The sequence below is a fragment of the Falco peregrinus genome, chromosome 9 (assembly GCF_023634155.1).
Source record: "Falco peregrinus isolate bFalPer1 chromosome 9, bFalPer1.pri, whole genome shotgun sequence".
In the NCBI taxonomy this organism is placed as follows: Eukaryota; Metazoa; Chordata; class Aves; order Falconiformes; family Falconidae; genus Falco; species Falco peregrinus.
Genome location: NC_073729.1, coordinates 5,228,107 through 5,252,451, shown reverse-complemented (window position 1 = coordinate 5,252,451; position 24,345 = coordinate 5,228,107). Strand labels below are relative to the sequence as shown.

Below are 24,345 nucleotides of genomic sequence, written 5' to 3'. Positions count from 1 at the left end.
TTTAGAATTCTGTCTTTGCTTCCAGATGTGATTGTAAGTCATAGGACAATACTTCACCTGTGGATATCTGTACTTGCAGCAGTTCACTGTACTAGTGCTAATTAACTGCTTTTCTTTCTTTCTAATACAAATGCAGATCTCAGTCTTTCCCCCATCCCCTTTTTCTTTCTTTTTTTTGTTGTTGTTGTTGTTGTTAAAACTGTGTCTTGGAAACAGTTTCCCAGTAAGTTCTAATCATGTTTATGTTTTGCTTCTGGTAGGAATTGGAACTGAAATTATTCATCCGCTTCTCCAAGCCTTTTGAAAAGTGACTAAATGCAACTGAGTCAGATTGTCTGTGGGAATGAAGTGGCTGGGAGAATCCAAGAACATGGTGGTGAATGGCAGGAGAAGTGGAAGCAAGTCGTCTAATGACCATGCACAGAATCAGACCAAACTGCAGCATGCTGGAAAGGAGAATCCGAAGACGGGCAAAAATGGAGTTGAGAGAAGGTCTAGCAGATGTATGTACATGTTTATGGGGCTTAGCGCTGTATGTCATTCACCTTATCAATTTGCAAGTCAGGCTTCAGTCTTGTCTTCGTGAAGGAGGTCTGCATTCAGCGTGTAGCTGTCGTCAGAAGTATTAATCATGTTTGTATTTGTTGGATGTGTTAACTCACTTCAGGTATATAGATCTCTTCAGATCAGTCCAAAAGTTAAGTGAAGAAAAACTGTATAAGTATAAAATACACGATTGGCATGAAGTGAGAACTAGTGTGATTGGAAGTGGATGATAATGTAATTTGAATTACTAGCCCAACTTTTAGTAGGTGTGCATGTAAAAGTAAATCCCATTTTGAATGAAGTCACATATATTGATAGTCATTGTGAAATGGTTTTAAGGAAGATGGATTTTTATTTTTACTGTTGGTCTGGGCTAAATATAAATTCAGTGTAAGTCCTTTATTCAGATTCTGGGAAAATCAGGTTTGAAATTTTCGCATTTATAGGTCAGAAACTTGAGAGGCAGGCATAACTGAACTGTGTAGTCTGGAAAGGTGCTTGTAGTGGGGGAGGGGAAGAGAGAAGGAAAGCAAAATTAATTAAGACACCCATAAAATACATTCTAAAATAACTTTCTCCATTAGCTACTACAAAAATGAATGAAAGCAAGAGTGAAAAATTAACTGTGCTCTTGCTTCTTGAGATATCATATATCTCCCTTAAATGTTGTATATTGTTTGTCTCCCAACCCGTGGCTGTCTGTCCATGAGCATAGCTGGACTTTGTAACATTCCTTAAACAATATCTAATATATGCTCTCTTGTTTGCAGGTAGCGGTGCTTCAGGATTTGAGGGTCAAAGTCGTTATGTGCCTTCCTCTGGAATGTCTGCCAAGGAACTGTGTGAAAACGATGACCTAGCAACTAGTTTGGTTCTTGATCCCTATTTAGGTTTTCAGACACACAAAATGAATACTAGGTAACTTGTCTTTATTTTTCTAGAAAAGATTTCATCTTCTTAGTTGATGTAAGCAGAGCAAAACTATGGAATTTCTTGCATGTTTGTGGAAGTCTGAATAAATAGCTATTTGTGAGTAGCTGCCGCCTTTAAAACGGAATTGCATGTGAAACTGGAACTCAGAGCTGTGTGGCAGGGTGCATTTGTAACGCTGTCATAGGTCTTTCTGTTAGCCCTCATGTGTTTTTATGCTGTAGAACAGGTTGTTGGCAGACACTGTTTCCTAGCTTAAACAGTTAAGTTAATCATAAGTTTTAAACCCTTAGTCCTTTGAAATATTTCGAAGACGGAAATTAGTGTTTGGGGACTTTTCTGTTTATTTCATGTGCCTGGGTGCTCCCCCCACCCCCCTTACTTGTAGGACATCACAAGAAAAGTGCAGCTCCTGAGCACTTCAGTGTTGGTGCCGCTTGATTTTAAGTTCTTGCAGACTCATGCTAAAGGAATGATACTCAGACATGTCTGCATGTATAAGATAAATTAATGTGCATGCTGGGAACTTGCTTAAAAAAAGAATCGCATATACTTTTGCACTGTTATGCACTTGTCTGAATACTTATGGTCTAAATTCGGTGTGGCAGTAAGGTTTAGTTGTTGCATGCTTCTTCCTGTTTTATAGACATACTGCTGATTGTAAGCATATTCTGTAGATCTCTATTAAGCTTTTGTTTGTGTACAAGATCTGCATTGCTAGCTTAATGGAGAAGCTGTATGTAAGTGGTAAGTTTCTAAGGACAGGAACGCTGTGCTTATTATTGTACAATAATAAGAGCTGGGGTTTCCAGGCCATACATCATGGGAAACAGGCTGCTCAACCCTTCAGACTGTTGCTGTGGCGGTTTTTAAAGAAGAACAGTTTACCTGCAGAGCATGGTCACATAACCAGAGTAGCACTTAGGTAGATTTTTGTATGTATGTATGTAAAAAGCAGATTGCCTCAAAAATGTCTACTAGATTAATTGGTGGTGTCACGTAACATAAATAGTTGCTGGTATAACCTGACAGCATGAGTTGCACATGAAATTGCAGCAGAGTGGTCCTAATCACTGTAAAGACTTGCTCCAAAGAGATTTTTCTTTTTCTCCCCACTGGAGACTGCAACATCTGTCTTTGAGGAATGCTTGAGTTCTTCCTGTTGCGTCCATGCTATTGCATTGTGCAGTATTGCATTGTGCTATTGTGTTGTGCCTCTGTGCTCGCACATTGTGCCCAAAGCTGTGGCCAGGTAGATGTTCTTACAGTTCAGAGTGTCTTTGTATTTCCTGCAGTTAATCAAGCTAAATATATATGCTCAAAAGACTGTTGTTGTTGTTGTGTGAATGGTAGTCTGCAAGTTATGCACGGGTAGTTAATTCGTACGCTTTTTATTAAGGAAAAGATGTATTCATTGTTAAATAGTTGGAGAAGCTACTTTCATAAATGTTTTCTGCTGATATGTTTTGAACACCTAAAATACTACTTTAATTACTAATTTGAATCAAAAGACTACACAAAGGCTATCATCGTGTATTTCTTCCTATCCCAGACTTGGAGAACAGTTACAGGCAGCCTTCAAGGACTGTAGTTAATAATCTTGGAGCACTATGGGAAATACTTGGGTGAGGCTTGCAATTCCTACCAGAAACATGTCTTCTTGGCTCTTTCATAATGTCCTATTGAGAGAGTTTCTATTGTTGCAATGAGTGAAAATAAAGGCATCAGCATAGTTCTTGTTTATCTTTTTGATACGGTGATGACATCTGCTTGTTACTGTACCTGTGACACTTAGGTCATCTTCATTCCATCTAGTAAACTGTAGTCTTTCTAGAGCTCCTGAGATATTGTTCTTGTATGGCTTTCAGGGAAGGTGGGGGGAAAGCAATACAAAAAGACTGGAGTGTTTACCAGATGCCAGCACACAAATACGTGACTGTAGTAGAAATTAAGATTTACAGCTTATGTTTGGCCATCTTCTGCTTCAGTGTGATGAGGTCGTATTAGTTACATAGTTTGTGTATTGAGGTGCACTTAAAATGAAACAGCCGTGTATGATGGCAAGCAGCTATTTCCTGTTCCCTTCTGCCTGGTCTGAGGATGTGCTGTGAAAGGGACAGTGCCACCATTCTGCTTTTACGTGTTTCCAACAGCAGAGGTTTGTAGTTTTGCAACGAGCAGCCCTGCATAAGTTGATGACCACACTGAATTTGTACTTTAGCTTACTCCTGGAAGCCAAGTCTGTATTTTTGTACTTGTCTTCTATATAAGCACTTTCTGTATTTCATTTGTTCCTGTAGTTGAAGAATTTGTAAAGACCTTTTGTTTTGTCTAGAGTATATTGATTAGAGGAAAAAAACCCTCGTAACTTTCTAGTAAAATACCTAGATTATTGTTGGAATGTCTTTGTTTTCCATCTTCTTTATACTGAATTAGTGATTTTATGGTAGAATGGTGACGAGAACATGATTGTTAATTTTCTTTTTTTTTTTTTTTCCTGGAGCCGTAGCTATAAAGTCCTGCAATTCCTGAATGCCCTCTGTCTTGGGAATTGGGCTGTTAGCTCTGTAAGCTGTCAAGTCAGTAGTGTCTGAAAGAGCTGAAGACTAGTTCTGGAAAGATTACAATTGGATTCCCCACTGAGTTTGTCCAGTGTTCCTCTGAAATACCTTCTTGTCACCAGGGATTTGATGGACAGCATAAAACGTAGCTCTGGAAACATTTTCAGTAGCTTTACCCACAAGTAACTTTTTCTTTTCATCATTTTGGATTTGCAAGAGAAAGCAGGTTGTCTTCAGAGCTTCTGGCCCTCTCTACAGGCCTTGTGGTCATTCTTTCATCAAATTGGTAGCTCTTATCTCGACAGAATAGCAGATTAGCAATTAATAAAAAAAAAACCCACACCCATATGTTAAGAAGCATAATCTTGTCAAGTATAGCTGCTCTAAGAGGTTTTGTTGCTTCTTGTACAAATCCTGTTATATCAGACCTTTTTTTTGTGACAAAGGCTATCCTGGCTGTAAGATTTACTTAGTCTTGCATGCTTGTCCTCTTTGTAAAAACAAAACTAATTTTGCAAGCTATACTTCCTGGGTTGAAGGTTGTCTAACACTAGATACTAAGACTGACACTTGTAAAAATCCAAGTGAATTTTTGTTTATCTTGCCGTCTTTTATTTTCAGATGCATTTCCCCAGGCTGAGCACTGAATCTTGAAGTTGCGTGCCTCAGTGGCTAATCCAGTCTTTACTATCGTGGATACAAATGTGTCAGCGTTTAAATCTTAAGCCAGACTCCTGATCATACTGCTGCTGTTACCAGTCACTGTTGTTTCCTGGTTCCCTAAAGCACAGACAGCATCATGCTAGGGAATCTGAGAGCAGTTCCAATGTCTTTTGAAATTTGCAAGGGATTTAGGAAGTCAAATGCATTGTCAGTTGGTTTAGGGGAATCGAGGGGTGTTTCCTAACTCTGTGTTGCTGCTTTCAGTGATGTTGCAAACAGGTGTGTGGTGCAGGTGGTTTTGTCTGGTAACACGAGACTAAAGGACTAATAAGCTTTAAGAATTTCTATGTTTTCCATAGCAAACATGAAGTGTTTGGGGATGATGTATGGGGAGGCTGCTTTCTCTCAACACTGCACCAAGAACAGTTGCTGGCCTTGGTGTAAACTGTCAGTCATTCCTGAACTTGACCGAGTACATCAATTTTTGTCCCTTTAGAATCACTGTTGAGCAATAAAGACAAAAAAGGCAAAGTGGTTCCATATTACTTGTATTCGTGGGTCTGTGCTGAATCTCTTGTGTGCTCCTTAGCTCATTTCAATATAATAATTAAAGGGCTCGGTATTCGTCTTGAACTGTGGTGTTTGGAGGTAAAGCAAGTTATGTGGCTGTATACTTCAACTTAAGTGTTGTGGCATGATAGAGGTACTGGATTAGAGGTACATAGCTGTTACATGGCGACACCCTGTTTCGAAGTCAAGGTTTTACATTCTTCAGACCTCTGTGTTTGTATACTTTCCAAAATGATTTTGTTTGACTTTTGTGTAAAATCTGCTTGCTTTCTTCTTTTTTTTCTTTTTTTTTTTTTTCTTTTTTTTCTGATAACTTAATTTGGTGAAGTCCTTTAACTTGCTCCTGGTTGTCTTCCTTCACTGTGTGTAATCACACACAGTGATTACATTGGACCTAACTGTTTTGCTGCTGCTGAATGTTTTGAATTTAAAAAAAAAAAAGAAAAAAAGATACACCAAACTGTGCCCCTCTTCTAACCAACACCCACCACCTTACTCTTACACAGTTTTTCTACTTTCACCTTTAAATTCAATAAATAGTGTTATAACTCCAAAGGATGGAGTGGCTTGCATCCTGTAGCCATGGTAACTGCTAAATTAAATTTACTACATGGAGTGTCAGAATAGGAATGAAGGAAAGTGTTGGGGCTTTTTTTGTGTCCCCCATATGTATTTCGAACCCACCCACCCCTATTTATTTGCTAACCATATTAAGGAGAATGAAATGACATGGTTATTAGAATTTTCTTTATGTCTGTTCTAGACTGTATTGGAGTTTTGACCACAGTTGTGTGTGTAGTTTCAGTTCAAGAAATTTAAGTAATGTGGATTACTTTCATCGTTAAAAATGACGTTTTGAACTTTGGCCTTTAAAGAATGTGGGTTTTTTTCCAGATAACAACACTGGAGATTAAGCACAGAACGCGTTGATTTTTTAATATAACTAGATTCTAATTAAGATACTTGTACTACAAGGTTGGGCGGGGTGGGAAGCCAAAATGTATATCAACTAAATCAATTGTTTCCACTTATTATAAGAAGATTATTTTCAGCTTCTGTTGTGTCTTGAATGCTTAACAGCCTTGCAGTTTCAGCTTGTGTGCTGAATCTCTAGTATTAGATGAACAGTAACTTGCTGTCTTTCCATAGCCACTTAAATAAAAATACCCAGACAAAGTGCCTGTTGTTAAGAGGTTAATGGGATGCTATGTTTGATGAATTCACTCTTCTTGATGTTCCCTAGTCAGAAGTTAAGAAAGAGGTTTAGAAGTATAACTCTTCTATCATGCACTGGTATGCTAGATGGAGTTCCGTACTGGATCTCTTGCAGGATCAATTTATCCTTTTTGTTCAAACTCACTGCTCTCAGTGACTAAGACTGAGCAAGGTACTGTGCTTCTGAACTTACCAGAAACTCTCCTTTAACTTCCTTTATAGGCAAGCATCTCACTGACCTTTGGCTTTATACCTTGGAGTTTCAAGATTCTTTAAGTATTTCCGAGGTAAGAGAAACTTGAGAGAGAGAGAGAGCTTTGCTTCCCCCAGCCATTTTCTTACGTCTTCCTTATTGAGACCACCTCAGTTTGCCCTTAACTACTGGGATAAGCTCATCTTCTAGCTGATTTTGAGATTGCAGTAGCGATAGCTTTTTTGGATCCTGTTGACTAGGGAAAAATAAGTATTTCCTAGGAAAGTGTGAAAAGTTTCTGTTCTGCAGCTTGTCAGGAAGAAGGGCTATTATTATTTCTTTAAAGATGCAGTGATAGCTGAGTTTTTCATTCTTGGCTTACTTCTAACAACAGACTGTTTTGCAGCAGACTCCGTGTGAGACCTGACCCCTAAAGCTGTTTGTAGGGTGGCTCAAGGGGTCTGTGCCTGTGAGCAGATTCAAATACCAGTGTGTCTTGTTCAGTTTCCGTGATTGAATCTGATAAAGGTACTGTTCATAGGAGCAAACCAGAAATCTGGGTAAACAATTCTGACTTTAGTCGTCTCTCTGTTTAGAGACGGGGTTGGCTGGTTTGTTTTGTTGGTTTTCTTGTGCTCTTTCTATCTCTCGATTTCTCTTCTTTGAACTGGGATCTTATTTCACTGACACTTAAAAGCCAGTTTCTTTGGCTCAGTTTATAGATATATACATTTAGCTGTGGGGTCTTTTCAGGCTGTCTTCATGGTGGTGCTCAAAAACAGTCATGTAGATTCTTCTAACATATGCATAGATTTTTTTTTTATTGTTGTGTATAAATGAGGAGGCTGTGTAACACCAACATGATCATATTTAAGGTTGCTTCTCAAAAGTGATTGGCTTTTTTGGTAGTTAGTGCTGGGAAAGACTAATGAATAAACTGCTATTTCATGATACTCCTGGGAGAAGTAAAGTGTCTTATCATCAGACCCTCAAATTCTTAAGGAACACTTGACTTCTCGACTTCCTTGGTATATTGGCTTCTTCAGTGTCTCAAATCAGAAGGTACCTTTTAAAGTATATATGGAGATACACCTGAGAAAGTACTGAAGATTTCACAGGAGTCTGGTGCAGTATTCTGGATTAGCTCTTAAACTTGATATGCTCTCAGTGCAGTTTGCACGTGCTGTTGAGCTGTAAATAACTCGCAAACTCAGGCTCACGGTGCAAAGTGTTGTTCTGTTTCACTGGTGTGGGAACCCTTGAGGTGAAATGCTGTACATGATGTTGTTTTCCAGCGTCTTTCCACGTACTGGTGGACACTTGCTTGTTTGGATTCCTGTTTGGCTTTTCTCATTGTCTCTGCCTCGTCACCATGTAAAGAATACTGGTATAGCATTTTGATAGAGGTACTACAGGTGGTACTTAGTGCTAATTTTTGAACCCTTGAGTGCTGAGAGTTGTGTTCTTTGGAAAACCCAGTTCCTGTTTCAAGTTTCAGATGCCTGGCATACAGTGTAACGTTCGTCTGACCTTTTCTCATTTCGGGGGTTTTACAATCTCTTCACCCCCTTCCAGTATCCAGCTGCCTTTTTGGCCTTTTCAAGACTTGGGTTTACACTAACTATTCTGCTTGTCAAGAATGATGTTGCATGAGTTTCTAGTAAACATTTAAAGGAATTCCACCAGCAGTGTGGGATGCCTGAGACAAGAACCTGTAGAAACACCTACTGAATGGGATCAGTGGAGGTATGCGAGTGACTTACAGGGTTGGGGCCAGGTTCTCAGCTACCCGAGGTGGCTAGTCAGGCGGACATCCAGTCAGTGTCTGAGAGTAGTATGCTGTGAAAGACCAGAATAGCTTTGGGGCTATAAGAAGTGTATATAATGGCTAGGACATGCAGGGTGTTGATTCTTTTTCTGTAGGTCTTGAGAGCCACTGTTTAAGCATAGCATTTGCTCTGCATTTTTTTCCTCCTTTTTTTTCCTCCGCTGGTGGTTGAGTGGAGATCCTGCTTTCTTTAGTTTAGACCAAGCTTCTTGATGATACACAAGTATGCTTATGTCTGTCTGCACTTCCGTTGCCTGTCTCAGGTGCTAATGCAATTTTGAATGTGATGAGTTTTCCACCTATCTTTGCTCCTGCGGGTCACTTAGCTAAAAAGATGGTGCATTTCAACATATACATAGAATGTAAGGGAGAGGGCAATTGTTCGTTTAGCCCAGCAAGAGCAGAAATAGCTGAAGATCAATTTCTGCTGTAAAACCTGTGGCTTTTCCTCCTGTTATGTTTGTGGATAAAGACGTAACAAAATGTTGGCCTGTCATGTTGGTACATATTGCTGTGCTTTGTACTTCTCACGATGTAAGTACAACTGAGTGTTGAGAAAACTGTTTCTGATGAAAACTGAAAACGAGAGCAAGTCCTATTCTGAAACTAGTCAGGTTCAGTTCAGGCTGTATCATTTTAAATTCCCTTAATATCTGAGGAAGCTCTGTGAGTTATGACTGTCAGATCTGGGAGAAGTCTTCCTGCTTTGGGGAGAACCGGGAGACACACTTCTTAGAGCTGACTGGCAAGTCAATGGCGACTTCGTTGTGCTACAGAACAAAAATAATAATGACCATGTCACCTGTAGTCTGGAGGGAGTTTTCTTCCAGGATGAGGTCTCACCAGCTTGTTAGGCATTTCGCTTTTTGGGGAGATGGGATAAGTATATTCTTTAATAAAGAACTTGATTGAAACTTCTTGGCACAGTGTGTGCTACAATTCTAAGTGGGCTTCTGTTTCTTGATGAACTCTTGCTATCTTGTTTGGTGTTATCCCAGCCAGAAGTAAACTTAGCAAAGTCTTCTCAGAACTGCTTACTGTATCTTCTTCTATGAAAGCTCACGGTTTATGCTGATAATTTTTGCCATAGTCAAAAAGATCTAAATGGTCACTTAGTTATATTACAGGGAGGTTTTTCAGATGCAGAATGTGGAGAAGACGTGTAAAAGCAGTAGCACGGGACACTGATAACCTGTAATGCTGCTGTTAGGAAGCCTGTATTGTACCAGGAGCATAAGTACAGCATTTTACTTCTAATGAAGGAAATTGAATCCTCATCATTATTAGTTATTTCTGATTAACCTCTTACAGTTTTACAAGGTGAAGTAAAATTGGGCTGTGCAACACTGAAGGTATTTTGTTTTCTCCATACAAGATGCATAGAAGCAGCAGATCTTATTTGGTCATCTGAAAAGAAGTTACTGGCAACATTCAGTGTTCAAAGATAAGGATAAGCCAAGTGATACGGTAATTTAAAAAACAGGGTATCAGTAAGGGAGTTGATGAGGTTTCCTTCCACCAGCTGCAAGAATTTTATTTCCCCTTGTTTACTTCTGTCATCAGATACATTTGGTAAGTAAGAGGAAATAAAATTGGCGTGGTAACACACTTCAAGCAACAAGTGATGGGACTCAGTCTTACGGATTTAATCAGATGTTGTTAGCTTGTTTAACGCTTTTGTCATACGCTGTGTAAGCAAAAGGTGTCAGCTGTGAAAGGAGCTGCAGAAAACTGTTTCTCTGGCGAGCCTGGAAAATTTGTATCTTTGTGAAGAGTTCCCTGGGGTGTCTATACTTCAAAAGTGCACAAAACCTGCCTCCACCCCAAAGTGGAGCATGTATGGGTATGGGCTCAGTCAAAAGTGATGTATAGAAATTGACATAATCTTTTAAGTTCTGCTTTATCTCAATGGTTTTGCAGCTCAAAAATGGAGCTCCTACTTCTTGCGGTCATATAGCTTTTTTCTGTAACCGTTTTTTTCCTGTTGAAGATATGAAGGATGGTTTTTCTTATATCTCAAGCTTTGAGAAGAAGGCAGAATTCTCTGCTAATGTACCATGGTTTATTGTGATATGTTACCTACCTGTGATTTTCAGCTACCTGTTTCTGTAGCCAGTATTTTGGGGGAAAATGCTTCTGATCGCACTAACTTCTGGAACTTCAGTCTTCCACAGATATTGTATCTATGCTGTGTATTGCAATTTGTAGATATTTCTTGTGTAGTCATTAAGAGTTGTGTTTTATATGAACACAGATGTTGAGCTTGCGATCTACAGAAGCCCATACAGTGCATTTGTCAATATAGTATGGCTTTGGGTTGGGCAAAAGTTGATTTGAAATCATTCCACAAGACAGTTGCACATTTTTTTCTGTTGTGAGATTTCTTACTCAGTCTTTTTAGTTGTGCTGTTGAATTGTTTGCTCCCAGTTTAAAAAAATCTAGTGTAGTATGTGAGGTTGTAGAGGGCTTACATTTAGAATCACACACACATGCACACTTCCCAGCCTAGCTATAAAAGGCAGAACTGTGCAAAGATCCCTTAATACTGGTGTAAACTAGGAAACTTACAGCCAGTCTATTTGCTGGATTTTTTTGCACATGGTAGTAAATTCATTAGGAAAGTAAGGACAATAACGCTTTTATTATGCTAGCTCTTTAGCTGTTTTGTTCAAAATGATAGGCATCGAAAACAGTGAAATTTTATTCTGTGTTGGTTAATCTTATCAGAAATTTGTTCAATAAATAAATTGTGCTTCTCAGCAGAATGGAGGGCTTTAATGTTCCAAGTAGTATGCTTGGCTTTACCTTACCTCAGGAAACGAGGACCTGTGATTTGAGAATATAATGATCCGTTCCTTTACACTAGGAGTTAAATATTTATATGGCTAACAAAAGAACTCCATGCTGCGAGTAGCTGTGAGGAAGAGTTGAGAATGAGTAACAATGGACTGGAATAGTTTTATTCTTTATTTCAGATTTCGACCTATAAAAGGAAGGCAAGAAGAACTAAAAGAGGTGATTGAACGTTTTAAGAAAGATGAGCACTTAGAAAAAGCCTTCAAGTCCTTGACGTCAGGTGACTGGGCCCGGCACTATTTTCTTAACAAGAACAAAATGCAGGAAAGGTTGTTCAAGGAACATGTAGGTGTATTTGTAATTAATGTGCTTTTTCAGATGGTTGAAAGGCTAAGAAAATGTACAGATTTCTTAGGAATGTAGCAGTAGTAAAGTAATGCACTGCTCTGTAATGTTACTTGTTTGATTTCCTTTTAACAGAAACTTGCTTTGTTTTTTTAAAAACCCAGCTAGCTCTGTGCGCACACACAAACCTTTTTTTTTTGTTAACTTACCATTGCCTTTTATTTAATACACATGTAAAAAGAAGAACACATTTGCCTCTTTTGCTGCTGGCTTAAGTCATAAGCAGATGAGGAGACCTGCTTCTGGGAGTCGAGTTTCAAAGACTTATTTCATGCTTTGAAAGGGTTTTTTCTTCCTTTTTTGTTTATTTTGTGTTGGTGGTTTTTTTGTTTTGTTTTGGTGGGGGTTTTTGTTTGGTGGTTGTAAATTGAACTGTGTGACTAAAAGATGAAGGAAGAGGGAGAAGCCTTGCTACCTCAAAATACCATAACTGTTTTGGTTATAGAGGCTTTATGTGGAAGGTGTTATTCCTCTTCCTTCACTTCCCACACCCCAAAGCCATTTTGTATATAGCATAAAGGTGGTTGACTCTGAAAGTTGCAAGGAAATCACAGTATTTTTTTACTTAAAAACAAAACAAACCCAAAACAAACAGAAAAGCAACCAAACCTTCTTCGGGAATGAGTGTGGTGTTCTCAGATACAACCAAAAGGAATTTGGCCTACTTTAAAGTGATCAAATTTAGCAGTGTAAAAAAAAAAGTAGGTAGCAAATAATTCTGTTTTCCCAGAGTGTTTTTTGAATAATACATCTGCACTTTAACTAAAAAGAATGTATTCAGCAATCCCTGAATTCAGTATCTACATGTGTTATGGAAGTAATATATTTTTCAGAACTGGATAGAACAAAATAGCATCCTGTGGATTGTTAGGTCTCGGTGGTTCTTAGAATTCTTCTTGAATGCAACCACTCAGTGACCTGAAGCAGAAATCCATTTTCATTGGTTGGGTTAATTATGTACCATTTGAGGAATCTTTTAATTTTTTTAAACTCTTTGGATATTCGTGTTATCCATGTGAGGATTCCTGCAAGTTACTCTGAAGAAATAATATGAACATAATATGTATAGCTAAAATTTATAATCAGAAATACGTTTCAGCAAACAACATCCCGCTGCAGTATTCATTTTTTGTGTGGTGTTTTTTGTGCAGTTCACTGACTGTCATTATTTTTATATGAAGTACCTCACTGCCTTTTTCTTGCTTATAACAGAAAAGTACTGTTTTCTTTTGTGGCAGGTATTTATTTATTTACGAATGTTTGCAACTGACAGCGGGTTTGAGATACTGCCATGTAATCGGTATTCTTCTGAGCAGAATGGAGCCAAAATCGTTGCAACGAAAGAATGGTAAGAAATACAGTTTACTGTTACGTTCTATTTCTGTCAATTATTCTGGAAGATTCTAAAAAAGAAAACTAAAAAGTATGATTTAAAATCAAGAATGCGACCAGAGAAATAAAGTTTTATATTTTTACTTGCAAATTAAATTTGGTGTCTGTTTTTGCAAAGTACTTAAACACAATACCTGCGTATGTGAGACATTCCTTTGTAGATTTGGGCGTAGCCACACAGTTTTCAGTATACAAGGTTTTTTTAATCTTGTTTTCAGTCAGATAATTATCTTCCTCTAATCGTGAGTTGTTGGCCTTTGGTGAGAAACATGACCGTGTCAAGACTCGCATTATGCTGGATTTGCTACACAACAAATGATTGTGGGGGAAATGTGCTTTTTCACCTTGGTGAAACTGAGGGGTGTTAATTTGCATATTTTGGTTGTGCAAGATAAATCTCTCCTGGAAACACGAAGTTGGAACCCCAGTGTATTTCCCCATCTCGTTTTGGCACAACTGAGTTTTATTATAAGCATTTCCGTGGCAGCACCAGCAGATCCCTGGGTTAATTCAGATTTCAAAATAAATGTTCCCCTTCCTCCCCCCTCCCCTCTGTAATTTACAGCCGGTTTGCTTGGTGGCAGTACATGCTCGGAACAGCACATCTGAGACGATGACAGGCCATTACGCGCAGGCGAGGGATGAGTAGCTAGTCGTTACGCTGGCAGCGTACCGAGTGAGCATGCCATTGCAGTGGGGGTACGGCCTCGGCGTGTGGGAGGGCGAGCTGTAAGAAGGTTGAGGGCAGTAGCTCTTCATGACTAGCTAGAAGGTCCACAGTCATGATAGAATCGGTATTTTGGGGGGTTGGGTTTTTTCAGTTTGAATTCTCCCCTTGGCTGATTCTTTGGGGTGGAAGCTTTATATTTAGGTCTGTTGGAAATGAATTAACTCTTCATGCTCGAAGTCTTGACTGACCTGTGAGAGAGCAAGACAGGAGGCCCGCTTCCTAACCCTGCTGATACCTGGAAAACTAGTGAGACTCAAAACTGATAAAGAGATCTCAGCGCTCTATATAAAAGAAGAACTTTGCCCTTAAAAGGCTCAGCTTCTAGTTCATGCCCTTCATGTACGTTTAGTATCTCCACATTCATCTGTGTCGGAGTAATCGGGCCAGAATTTGGAAGGCCACTCTGAAGAGCAGTGGAAACCATGCCCTTGCAAGATACTGGAGACGGTGCGCTTCTTCCTGGGCTGGCTGTTCGGCGCCTCTGATCTGCTGTGCTTGTGGTGGCAGGTCGGCTGGCTGCACGCAGAGGCACCGGGGGTTTGTTGGTGTCCTGCCTCCAGTGGTCTGTTTCAAGGACCAACTTGATGCTGAAGAACTACTTGTGAGAGAGGAAAACATCTTGCATGAATTCTGGCCTTTTTTAAGTCGATACTATTGGGTGTTTTTAAGGAGCCACGGAATTCCAAGCGTCTTTTACTATGGGGTGTTTTTCTGACCAAAGCAAGAAGTATAGGAAAAGCAAAAAAGGGCGGCTGGAAGAAGTCAGAACATCTTAAGTGTTGATGGGGGGCGGGAGCATGCACAAATAAAAATATCTTGCTTTTGGTTTTAACAACTGTAGAAGCTGAAGTAAACAACTCTTGCAACTACTTGCAGTCTCAGGAAATTATAGAAACAATGGTGATAACGTCTGTCAGAATTGATGTAATTGATTCTATATAGTAGCATAAAGCCATTTATTTTGTGTCTGACAAAAAGTCTCTTCAGCCTAATATCTTGTCTCTAACCGAATTAAAACACGAGGCCTATAAGGATTGAGAAACGGTTTACAAAACGCTTCCCGTTATTGACAGCTTTTCTTTTTGTGAAATTACTTTGTAATTTTGGCACATGTTCTTATTTCTCCTACTCTTCTTACGCTAAAGGAAACGAAATGATAAAATAGAATTACTTGTGGGCTGTATTGCTGAACTATCAGAAATGGAAGAAAACATGCTGCTGAGACATGGGGAAAATGACTTCAGTGTTATGTATTCCACACGGAAAAACTGTGCGCAGCTGTGGCTCGGTCCTGCTGCATTTATCAATCACGGTGAGTAGTAAGTATAGGAAGCATGTTAAAGGGCTGAATCAGTTCTGCTTAGGAGTGTTGTTATACGTGAGCTGAACAACACGGGACCTTAGGGGAAATGTCTGAATCTGGCACGCTGGCTTATCGTAGGGCAAAATCCCGTGGGGATTTTCACAGACCAGAGCTGATCACCTGTGAACTGGGAAACTCATGGAAGGTGCTAGGAGGTGATGCCTCCTTCCTTCGCGGAGACTTTGGAACTGGCAGCTAAATTAGTGGAGCATATTGCAGGCTACCTTGAATTCTTTGTGAATTTAGTCAACAGTAACGTATTTCTTAGGTGAGCTTCTTCTGCCGCCTTTAACCTTTAGCACAGAGGCTTAACTGATTCTGTTGCATGTGTATGCTGAAGGAGAGCAGGTAGGATTTAAGATAAATCCTATTACCTTAAAGAGGAGGGAAACTTGAACATTGGTGATAGCGTAAGTAAAAGCTCAGAAACCAATCTATATCAAAATACGCATCTTTTTATATATAGCTTTGTGCAATACTAATGTAACTCCCAGTATTTAGTTGAGATTCTACAGTTATTGAAGACAGAGTGAATCCTTACTTTAGATATCTACAACTATTCATGTTTCAGGTCTTATCAACAGTTAATTGACTTTATCTTTTGGACCTTTTTCAGATTGCAGACCTAACTGTAAGGTAAGCAAGAAATTAAAAGTAAATAAGCACCCCACGTTTGTTTGTTTGTTTGTTTCGGTTTTCCCTGCACCTTTTCCTCCCCAACTGTTTGGTTTTTTTTTCTTACTTAGATACTGTTCAATCTTAATGATTATGATTAACCTCTCCCCCACCCCCTTCCTGTCATCTCCTTCCTCAGTTTGTATCAACGGGCAGAGATACAGCATGTGTGAAAGCTCTAAGAGATATTGAACCTGGAGAAGAAATCTCTTGTTACTATGGAGATGGGTTTTTTGGAGAAAATAATGAATACTGCGAATGTTACACCTGTGAAAGGTATGCATTGATGTAAATAAGTTTAAGATGGAGTTGAGCGTATTCATCGTATATCTGGTGAACCTGAAAGTCCTTGATTATGAGTACTTAGATTTTTTGGATGCATCAGGTGATCAGGCCCAGCCGCACGGGCTTAGGAAAGGCAGGTCCTGCTTGACTGACCTGATCTCCTTCTGTGACAAGATGACCCGCTTAGTGGACGAGGGAAAGGCTGTGGATGTTGCCTGTCTGGACCTTAGTAAAGCCTTCGGCACCGTCTCCCACAGCATCTCCTGGAGAAAGCGGCTGCCCACGGCTGGGAGGGGTGTGCTCTGTGCTGGGCTGGAAGCTGGCTGGACACCGAGCCCAGAGCGCGGCGGGGAATGGAGTTACACCCCGCTGGCACCGGGCACAAGCGGCGTCCCCAGGGCTCGGTGCTGGGGCCGGTCCTGCTTAATGCCTTTATCGATGATCTGGGCGAGGGGATCGAGTGCTCCCTCGGTACCTTTGCAGATGACACCGAGCTGGGGGGGGTGTGGATCTGCTGGAGGCAGGCAGGCTCTGCAGGGGGATCCTCCTTTGATTGTTGATTTTAACATAATATGGACATACATTCTCTTTCAGGACAAACTAGTTTTACGTGTCTGAACATTTTCACTAACTTGTCATCTTCGTGTTTTAAGTACAGGAAAATGTTGCATTTTAAAGCTAACGTTTGGGTAATTCTAACTTGAGGAATATGCTTTTCATTCACCAGGCTGTGTTACAGCAATCAAATATGAGATTTTATTTTTTTGAATTTTGAAATTTGAATTTTGGGGAGTTGAGCAAGGAAAAATGAGACCTTAGCAACACTGATGAGGCAACTGTTGCTTTGTACACCACAAAAAATCACGTTTTAAGTGACCCAATTTTGACTATGCTGTAAAGGGTGTTAATTTGTAATGTTGTGGGAAGGCTGGCACTGTACAACTTTTTTTCAAGCCTTCAAAAGTCATCACCAAGAAAATTTGCGTATCTTTATGTATGTGCGTGTACTGTTCTTAGGTGAGCCTGCTGTTCACGCTGGCAAACTTGAGACAGCTGGGCACCAAAGATGCCATGTCAGAGGACTGTTTTGTTTGTAGCGCCATTGCTTTCTGACCTGAAATGGCTGTTGCTTGTGCTGAGTTCAGTCTAGGGTCTTCAGAATTCAAAATAATACTGAAAGAATGTTCCATCTCAAATAAATACCACTTAATTTGAGAACAAGCATTGTGTCTGCATAATAATTAACCCTGTGGAGCTTGAGATACTGTTTGATCGTTTTGGTGCACTTGTGGTTAAGATCCATAGATTTCCTTCCAGTACAACACACTGGAATCCAAACTGAAGTTGTCTTCGGTAGTTACGGAAAGTGCAAGCGTACTGGGTTATTAAAGTGTATCAGAGGAATCCTAGTAGTAGTGGTTGAAGTGCAAGTACAGGCATTCTTAATCTTCATCCTTTTCTCTGATTGCTTAAAAAGAAAAAAAAAAATCAGCCATTTCATTTTCATGGTAAATACATGCTGGTGTATTTCAAAGGAACAAGAACTGTGCGATAATTTTACTCCATCTTCTGTACTTTCCAACTCTTGCTGATGCAGTTAACAATCTTTGTAACTGAAGCTGGCATTTTTATTACGAGCCTGATGTAATTGGGGAAAATGAAAATACTACTTACGTTAGGTTAGGTAACTTAAAACAACCATATTTAATTTTCACCTGTGTAATTTGACAATGAAATGATATTAAAATAGACATAAAGCAAGGGAGACCTACTTCTGCAGTTTTTCTTCTTGCAAGACATAAATGGAAGGTTTTTCCACACATCTTACTAAAATGAGATAAGTGTACAGATACCTTATTAAAAGAGCTAACAAGATGCTAATGCATTCAGTTATTGGTATTGTCTATCCAGATGCACCTGGGATTCAAACTGTTGTATGTGAAACAAAGTTCCAAGTTTATATTAAGAGTTATTAATACATCGTGTCCTCGTTTTCCTTTGTAGACGTGGAACTGGTGCTTTTAAATCAAGAGTGGGATTGCCAGCACCTACTCCTGTGATTAATAGTAAATATGGACTGAGAGAAACAGATAAACGATTGAACAGACTTAAAAAGTTGGGTGACAGCAGCAAAAATTCAGACAGCCAGTCCGTCAGCTCGAACACTGATGCAGATACCACTCAGGAAAAAGCTAATGCAAGTAAGTAAGGGGGAAAGCTCAGAGCGCAGCATTAAAGGTTTCCTAAAAACTTTCACCGTGATGGAATTCCTCTCTTAGCTTCGGGATGCATCAAGATACTGGTCTTGAGAACTGTAATTTATTCAGGAATCTGAAGGCAATGTCGATAGCAAATTCATCTTTTTCCTTAAGTGTTTCAAGAACAATAGGTGGTATGTTCTTGTTCTATTTAGATCAAGAGCAAATGGTTACATGCAACATGTAATAGCAACGTGTCAGTTGAAGTTCTATCCATTATGTATGTATTTCAAAATACAGTAAACTGTCATGTGCAGTAGTATGGTTTAGGAAGGAAAAGTTACAGAGTTATCTACATTCTGTAGGAAAACAGTTTTTAAGTAGAGATTATTAAACAAAGAGTCATTTCCTTTAGAGGTCCTTTAAGTTGGGCAGCTATTCGCTCTCTGCATCCAAGACTGATAGTTCAGGTACCTATTCTGAAGTGAAAGTGCACAGTTAGTCATCTCAGAAGAAGTTGGAAGGGGTTTTTGTTTGTGATGCTCCTGAGGGACTTGTCTTCATGGATTAGTGAGTATCATTTATTTACTTTCCCCCTTTCCGTGCCACTGCCACCCTCAGCATAGGCAAAACATAAATAACTTAAACTTTGACTTAAGTAGCAGACAGGTTTGAAGCCACATAAAATATTTTGGTTCCGTCCGCTGCTGTAGTACTTAAAAAAATGCCTCCCAGAACCCTCTTACGATCACTTAATGACAAAACTTCAGAGCTGCAGCTTTGCTTAGGCAGCTGGATCTCCTTTGATTACCACTGTAGGTAACAGGCACCTGGGTACCTGGAACGGAAACAGTGATAGGAGTTAAGAGTTTTGGTTTGTTTTGGTTTTTTATTCCTCCCCTGGAGGAAGACGTTCCGGGGTTAATCCTAGAGCACACTGACCCTCAGGTTTTGTGGAGTAATACTCAGTAAAAACTGTAGATAATGAGGGGTGGGTTTTTGAAAAAAATCGGTAGGAGAAGAAGTTCAGGAAAACCCGAACCTGGTATACTGGCGCAGTGAGGGAAGTGTACCTGGAATTGAGGTGTGCCTTTGGCTTGTCTGACAATTCCTTTCAGGTCGGAGTTGCAAGTTAAACAGTCTCACTCCTTCCTTTCTACTGTCTTAGCCTGTTTCACAGATGTCGAGGAAGTGCTTAAAGTAAATGAAATAATTACGGTATTTGGAAGTGGGAAACTCGGGATAAAGCAGTGCCATAACTAAACCACTTTTTTCTTTTGCAGCTAACAGAAAATCTTCAATTGGCGTAAAAAAGAACAGCAAAAATAGAACATTGACGAGACAGTCTATATCAAGAATTCCAGCATCATCAAATTCTACCTCATCTAAACTAACTCATATAAATAATTCCAGGGTACCAAAGAGACTGAAAAAGCCTGCAAAGCCTTTACTTTCAAAGATAAAGTTGAGAAATCAGTGCAAGAGGCCAGAGCAAAAGAACGCTTCTAGAAAGCTCGAAATGGGGAATTTAGTTCTCAAAGAGCCTAAAGTAGTTTTGTATAAAAACTTGCCCATTGAAAAGGATAAAGAATTGGAGGGACCAGTCAAAGTTGCAGTCTCTAGTGGATGCTTAACGAGGCATGCAGCCAGAGAACATAAACTGAATTCTGTGAAAGGTGCTCACGAGCATGGTGATATACCACCCTGCACGTACATAACAAGGAGGTCAATGAGAACAAGGATGAATTTGAAGGAGACCTCTGACACAAAGCTTGAACCAAATATGTTGGATAGCTATAAGAATAATTTGACCGGAACGCAATCGGACATTTTAGAGCAGCAGTCTCATGCGATAAACGAAAATGATGTGGCTCATGGACCATCGCATAAAGGGGAGATCAGGTGCCAGAAAAATGAGGCAGGCATGTCAAAAAAGAAATCCCGACAAGGAAAACTTGTGAAACCATCTGTAAAAACAGAAGAAACTGATACTATGCACAATACACCTGTGAAAGATGAACTACCGGATTTGATTAGTTCTCATTCAGAACTGGGAGAGAGGAATAACGGAGTGGACACACCTGTTGGCTATAAAGACTGTATCCCCGGATCTGGTGGCTGCTCTGTTGTAACGTCTGACAATTTTAAAGCAAAAGACAGCTTTAGAACTGCAAAAACTAAAAAGAAAAGACGAATCACGAGGTATGATGCACAACTTATCCTTGAAAATAGCTCTGGGATCCCTAAACTGACTCTTCGTAGACGTCATGATAGCAGTAGCAAGGCAAATGACCAAGAAAGTGATGGAATGAATTCTTCAAAAATAAGCATCAAATTAAGTAAAGACCACGAAAAAGATAATAATTTATATGTAGCAAAGCTGAATAATGGGTTTAACTCAGGATCAGGCAATAGTTCCACAAAATTAAAAATACAGCTGAAACGCGAGGAAGAAAACAGAGGGACGTACCCTGAGGACCTTCATGAAAATGGTGTGTGTTGTAGTGACACGCTCTCCCTTTTGGAGTCACGAATGGAGGTAGATGATTATGGTCACTATGAAGAGGAAACAGCAGATGAATCTTCATCAGAAGAGGACGATGAAGAGGAAGATGACTATGATGATGAATTTGATGACTTTATTCCTCTTCCTCCAGCGAAGAGATTAAGGCTTATTGTTGGCAAGGATTCAATAGATATTGATATTTCTTCCAGGAGGAGAGAAGATCAGTCTTTAAGGCTCAATGCATAAGCTTATAGGTCTTAAACTGACCTGGATGTCATTTTTAAAAAAAATATCAAAAATTAAAAAAAACCAAAACCCACAACAAAAAAAAACCCAACAAAAATTCCATTTGATTATTCCTCAACTGAAGAACTTTCTGAAAAACTTAGTGGCAGCACTTCTTTATTGTTTATTCACCTATCAACGTAATATTGTAGAAAGTGTACAGCATACTGACTCTTCTTAAGTCTGATTTGTGCAGATTTTTATTGTACTTTTTAATAGCCTTCTTATGTGCAATTCTGAGTTAGAGGTAATGCTCTGTTGTAAAATAAAGGCTCAAGCAAAGTTATGAAATTGCATCAAATCTTTCAAATGCAGGACAATGAGAATACAGTGTGGCTACATAATTATTTTTGATCAGTAAAGAGCATTAGTTTGCTCTTACGATATTTGACTAAACAATTAAAAAAAAAATCATAGTAGCAGCATATTAAGGTTTTCTAGTATATGTTAATATCACCAGCAATGATTACAGCTTTTCGATTTATTTGCTAGATGTTCCCCCCCCCCCCCCCCCCCCCCCCCCCCGGAGTTTGTCAGTTTTAACACTGTATGCTGTCCCAGACGTACTGTTTGTGGCCTTTGTTATAGTAGCAAACCGTTGGTTGGAAGTCAAATTGATTTCTTTAAAGAAAAGAGAAAAAAAAATTTGAAAAGGTGTTGACAATTTGCTGACTTTTTAGTACATTATATGTACAAGGGTAGCAGTATGCAGAATAAAAGTTTGGATATGGTGTATTTATTGCTTGTTATGTAAATTAAACACCTTGTATTTAACACTTTTCAATACTTTTAGATAAAATTGTTCTTTGCAAGAATGATTGGTGCTTATTTTTTCAAGAATTTGCTGTGAAATAATGTGATTACAACGGGCAACATTTATCCAATGAACTGCAGCTATCCTAAATTGGTTCTTCATATTTTTCTGTTGCACTTGTAAAATGCTACAAGGAATTTAAAGAAAATCTATTCACTTTAACTTATGATAGTTTTATGAAATTAAAAACAACTAAGTCACAGCTTTTGTTCTGTGGTAACCTATAAATTGTTTGTCTTTTAAGAACCAGTTGTAAAAGACTGAAAAAATATGTATATGTTGTAAATATTTGTGTGTTGTGAGAAATTTTGTCATAAGAAATTGAGATAACTTGCCAGAAGGGTTTTTAAGTTTAGAAATACATCCATGCCAATAAAATAGGAAATTGTAAACCTAGTTTTAAACTCTGCATCAGTTGGAGTTCTTTGCTCATACGCAGTTCACTTCATACTTCAGAGTCTGCTTGATAACGATGAAGAGCGTCGGGGCAATCTGGGGCTCTTTCAGTTTTAATAAAAGGCTGTTAGGAAACCTCTGGGCACAGCGGGCTTGGTTGTGTGTCAGTCGGCTCATGTGTAAGTAACTTCTTGGAAACGGATCTAAAATGTATTTGGGATAACTGTGTGGCACTGTGGTCTATGGTGTTGGTGGTTTTGCCCATGGGTTTAGAGTGTTTATATCTCGGGGTGCAGAAACAGAAGTCGCATCGTGAAACACGTGCTGTGGAACTCGCTGAGTGCGCTGTCAGCTGCCTCCTCTTCTCCTGCCAGGTGCAGCTCCCTCTGCCCAGGAGAGCAAGAGCCTGAGTTAGGTGACCGCTGTGTTGCGCAGCTGTGGAAGCCTTAGTGGAAAGGGGTGGGTGCGTTTGCCTGGGAGCTGATCGTGTGGCTCGGCCCGTCTCTCTGACCCTCACTGCCATGAAGAATTTTTTCAAAGAAATGCTTCCAAACGCACTTCAGCAATTTGTCAGACTGCAGGTCAGGCGGTGGAATCTGCCTTCATCTCACTTCCCTCCTGTATTCTTAGCAGAGAATTAAGTGCAGAATTAAACATAATATTTGTAACGTTGTTTTTTACAATGTCCAGCTGTTAAAGGCCAGCTGTGTCTGATGTACAGAGTGTATACATTTTCCAGAAAGAGGCAGGCCCGTATGTCATGTAGCGCACAGTCTCTCCCGTCAGGCCTGGGCTTTCACTTCGCGGAAGAGTGAACACAGAAGCTCGGGTAGGTACGTGGACGCCTTGGAGTACTGAGCCGGCTACGGTGGATTGTCTGGTGGGATTTTTAATTGTGCTATATTGCATACAAATGGGTTATCAAAGGTCGGGTGACGGGGCGGATAGCTGCGGTAAGGGCTCGCTCTGTCGTAGGAAGTTTACCAGCAAGCAGCCGGTGACAAGTAACAGTCGTGCAGCTCTTTCCTTGGGAGCTCACGTGGTCACCGGGTGATGCGCCCTGCGAGTGTGTGGCTGCATCAGCGAGAGAGTGGAGGGAGGCGGAACAGAGCATCTGCCCGCGGTCTGGGGTGCCCCTGCCCCTGCTTTGCTCCACGGACCGTTTTCCTTGCAGCTCCCCGTCTCCCTGCTGCTCCTGCTGGCGCTGGTGGGCCCTCCGGCAGCCTGGGTGGTTCTGGCTAGGGTGCCTGGTCTGCAGAACCCGCGCACTGAGCGTTTGGGGGAAGGGTTGGTGCAGCCGGCAAACGCGGTTGGTACTTACTGACCCGTGTGCTCAAGGGCAAGCTTTGGGCTGGCTGAACAGCGTTGAGCGATGAAAGCAGAGCATGAAACGGGTGGTGGAAGAACTGCAAAGAATCTGCCTTCAGAGGCAATAGCTCCTTTCCTGGAGCAGGTGTTCCTCTCGTAACTCTTAGTTCAGTCAGCCCCGTAATGAGAGCTGCTTTTCTTTTCCTCTGATGTGGAAATAAGTACAAGCGGCTCTTTGGGCATCAGGAGCTCTGGATTGCTCTTCTTCACTGAACAGTCTTCTTGTCTTGGAGAACTTGGAACAAAAGCTTTTAGTCATTGCCAGGGTAGACGGCTCCATAGCTATGTCCTGGTACAGATTTTTGGTGTTACGGATGCCTTAAAAATAATCCAATAACCCCACCACCCCCAAGCTGATGGGGTAGGCAGGGGTTGCAGAACCCCTGTCTCTTCTATCCTTCCGCTGCTGCAGAAAATATTTTTTTTCATTGTTTCTATGTAAATTGGCAGGTCCTGATGCTTCCCTCACCTTAGTAGTAGTAGAAGATGGATGTTTGTGTCGCACACGAGAACCCGACGGGCTGGGGACGTTCCTTGCGGTCGGGATGAGGCGCTGTGAAGCTGTTCATCCTTTGGCTCTTGGGACCCTGCGTAGCCTTTGTGTCTTATTCCCCAAGGGACCAGT

At 40.2% G+C, this 24,345-nt stretch overlaps 1 protein-coding gene across 2 annotated transcripts in view; it reads left to right on the top strand.

Annotated features, from left to right (window-relative positions):
- Positions 1-21,189, top strand: part of KMT5B (lysine methyltransferase 5B) — a 29,332-nt gene extending 8,143 nt beyond the window's left edge. Inside the window, exons 2-10 of one of the 2 annotated variants that reach the window (XM_055813529.1) lie at positions 261-503; positions 1,317-1,464; positions 11,483-11,648; positions 12,947-13,056; positions 14,976-15,142; positions 15,810-15,829; positions 16,008-16,144; positions 18,158-18,354; positions 19,635-21,189. In XM_055813529.1, the coding sequence (XP_055669504.1) occupies positions 344-503; positions 1,317-1,464; positions 11,483-11,648; positions 12,947-13,056; positions 14,976-15,142; positions 15,810-15,829; positions 16,008-16,144; positions 18,158-18,354; positions 19,635-21,103 (2,574 nt within the window). In that variant the 5' untranslated portion in view covers positions 261-343 and the 3' untranslated portion in view covers positions 21,104-21,189. Of the gene's footprint in view, positions 1-260; positions 504-1,316; positions 1,465-11,482; positions 11,649-12,946; positions 13,057-14,975; positions 15,143-15,809; positions 15,830-16,007; positions 16,145-18,157; positions 18,355-19,634 lie in introns of those variants that run through there. The other variant, XM_027784988.2, reaches the window with a different exon arrangement.
- Positions 21,190-24,345: the final 3,156 nt, after the last annotated feature.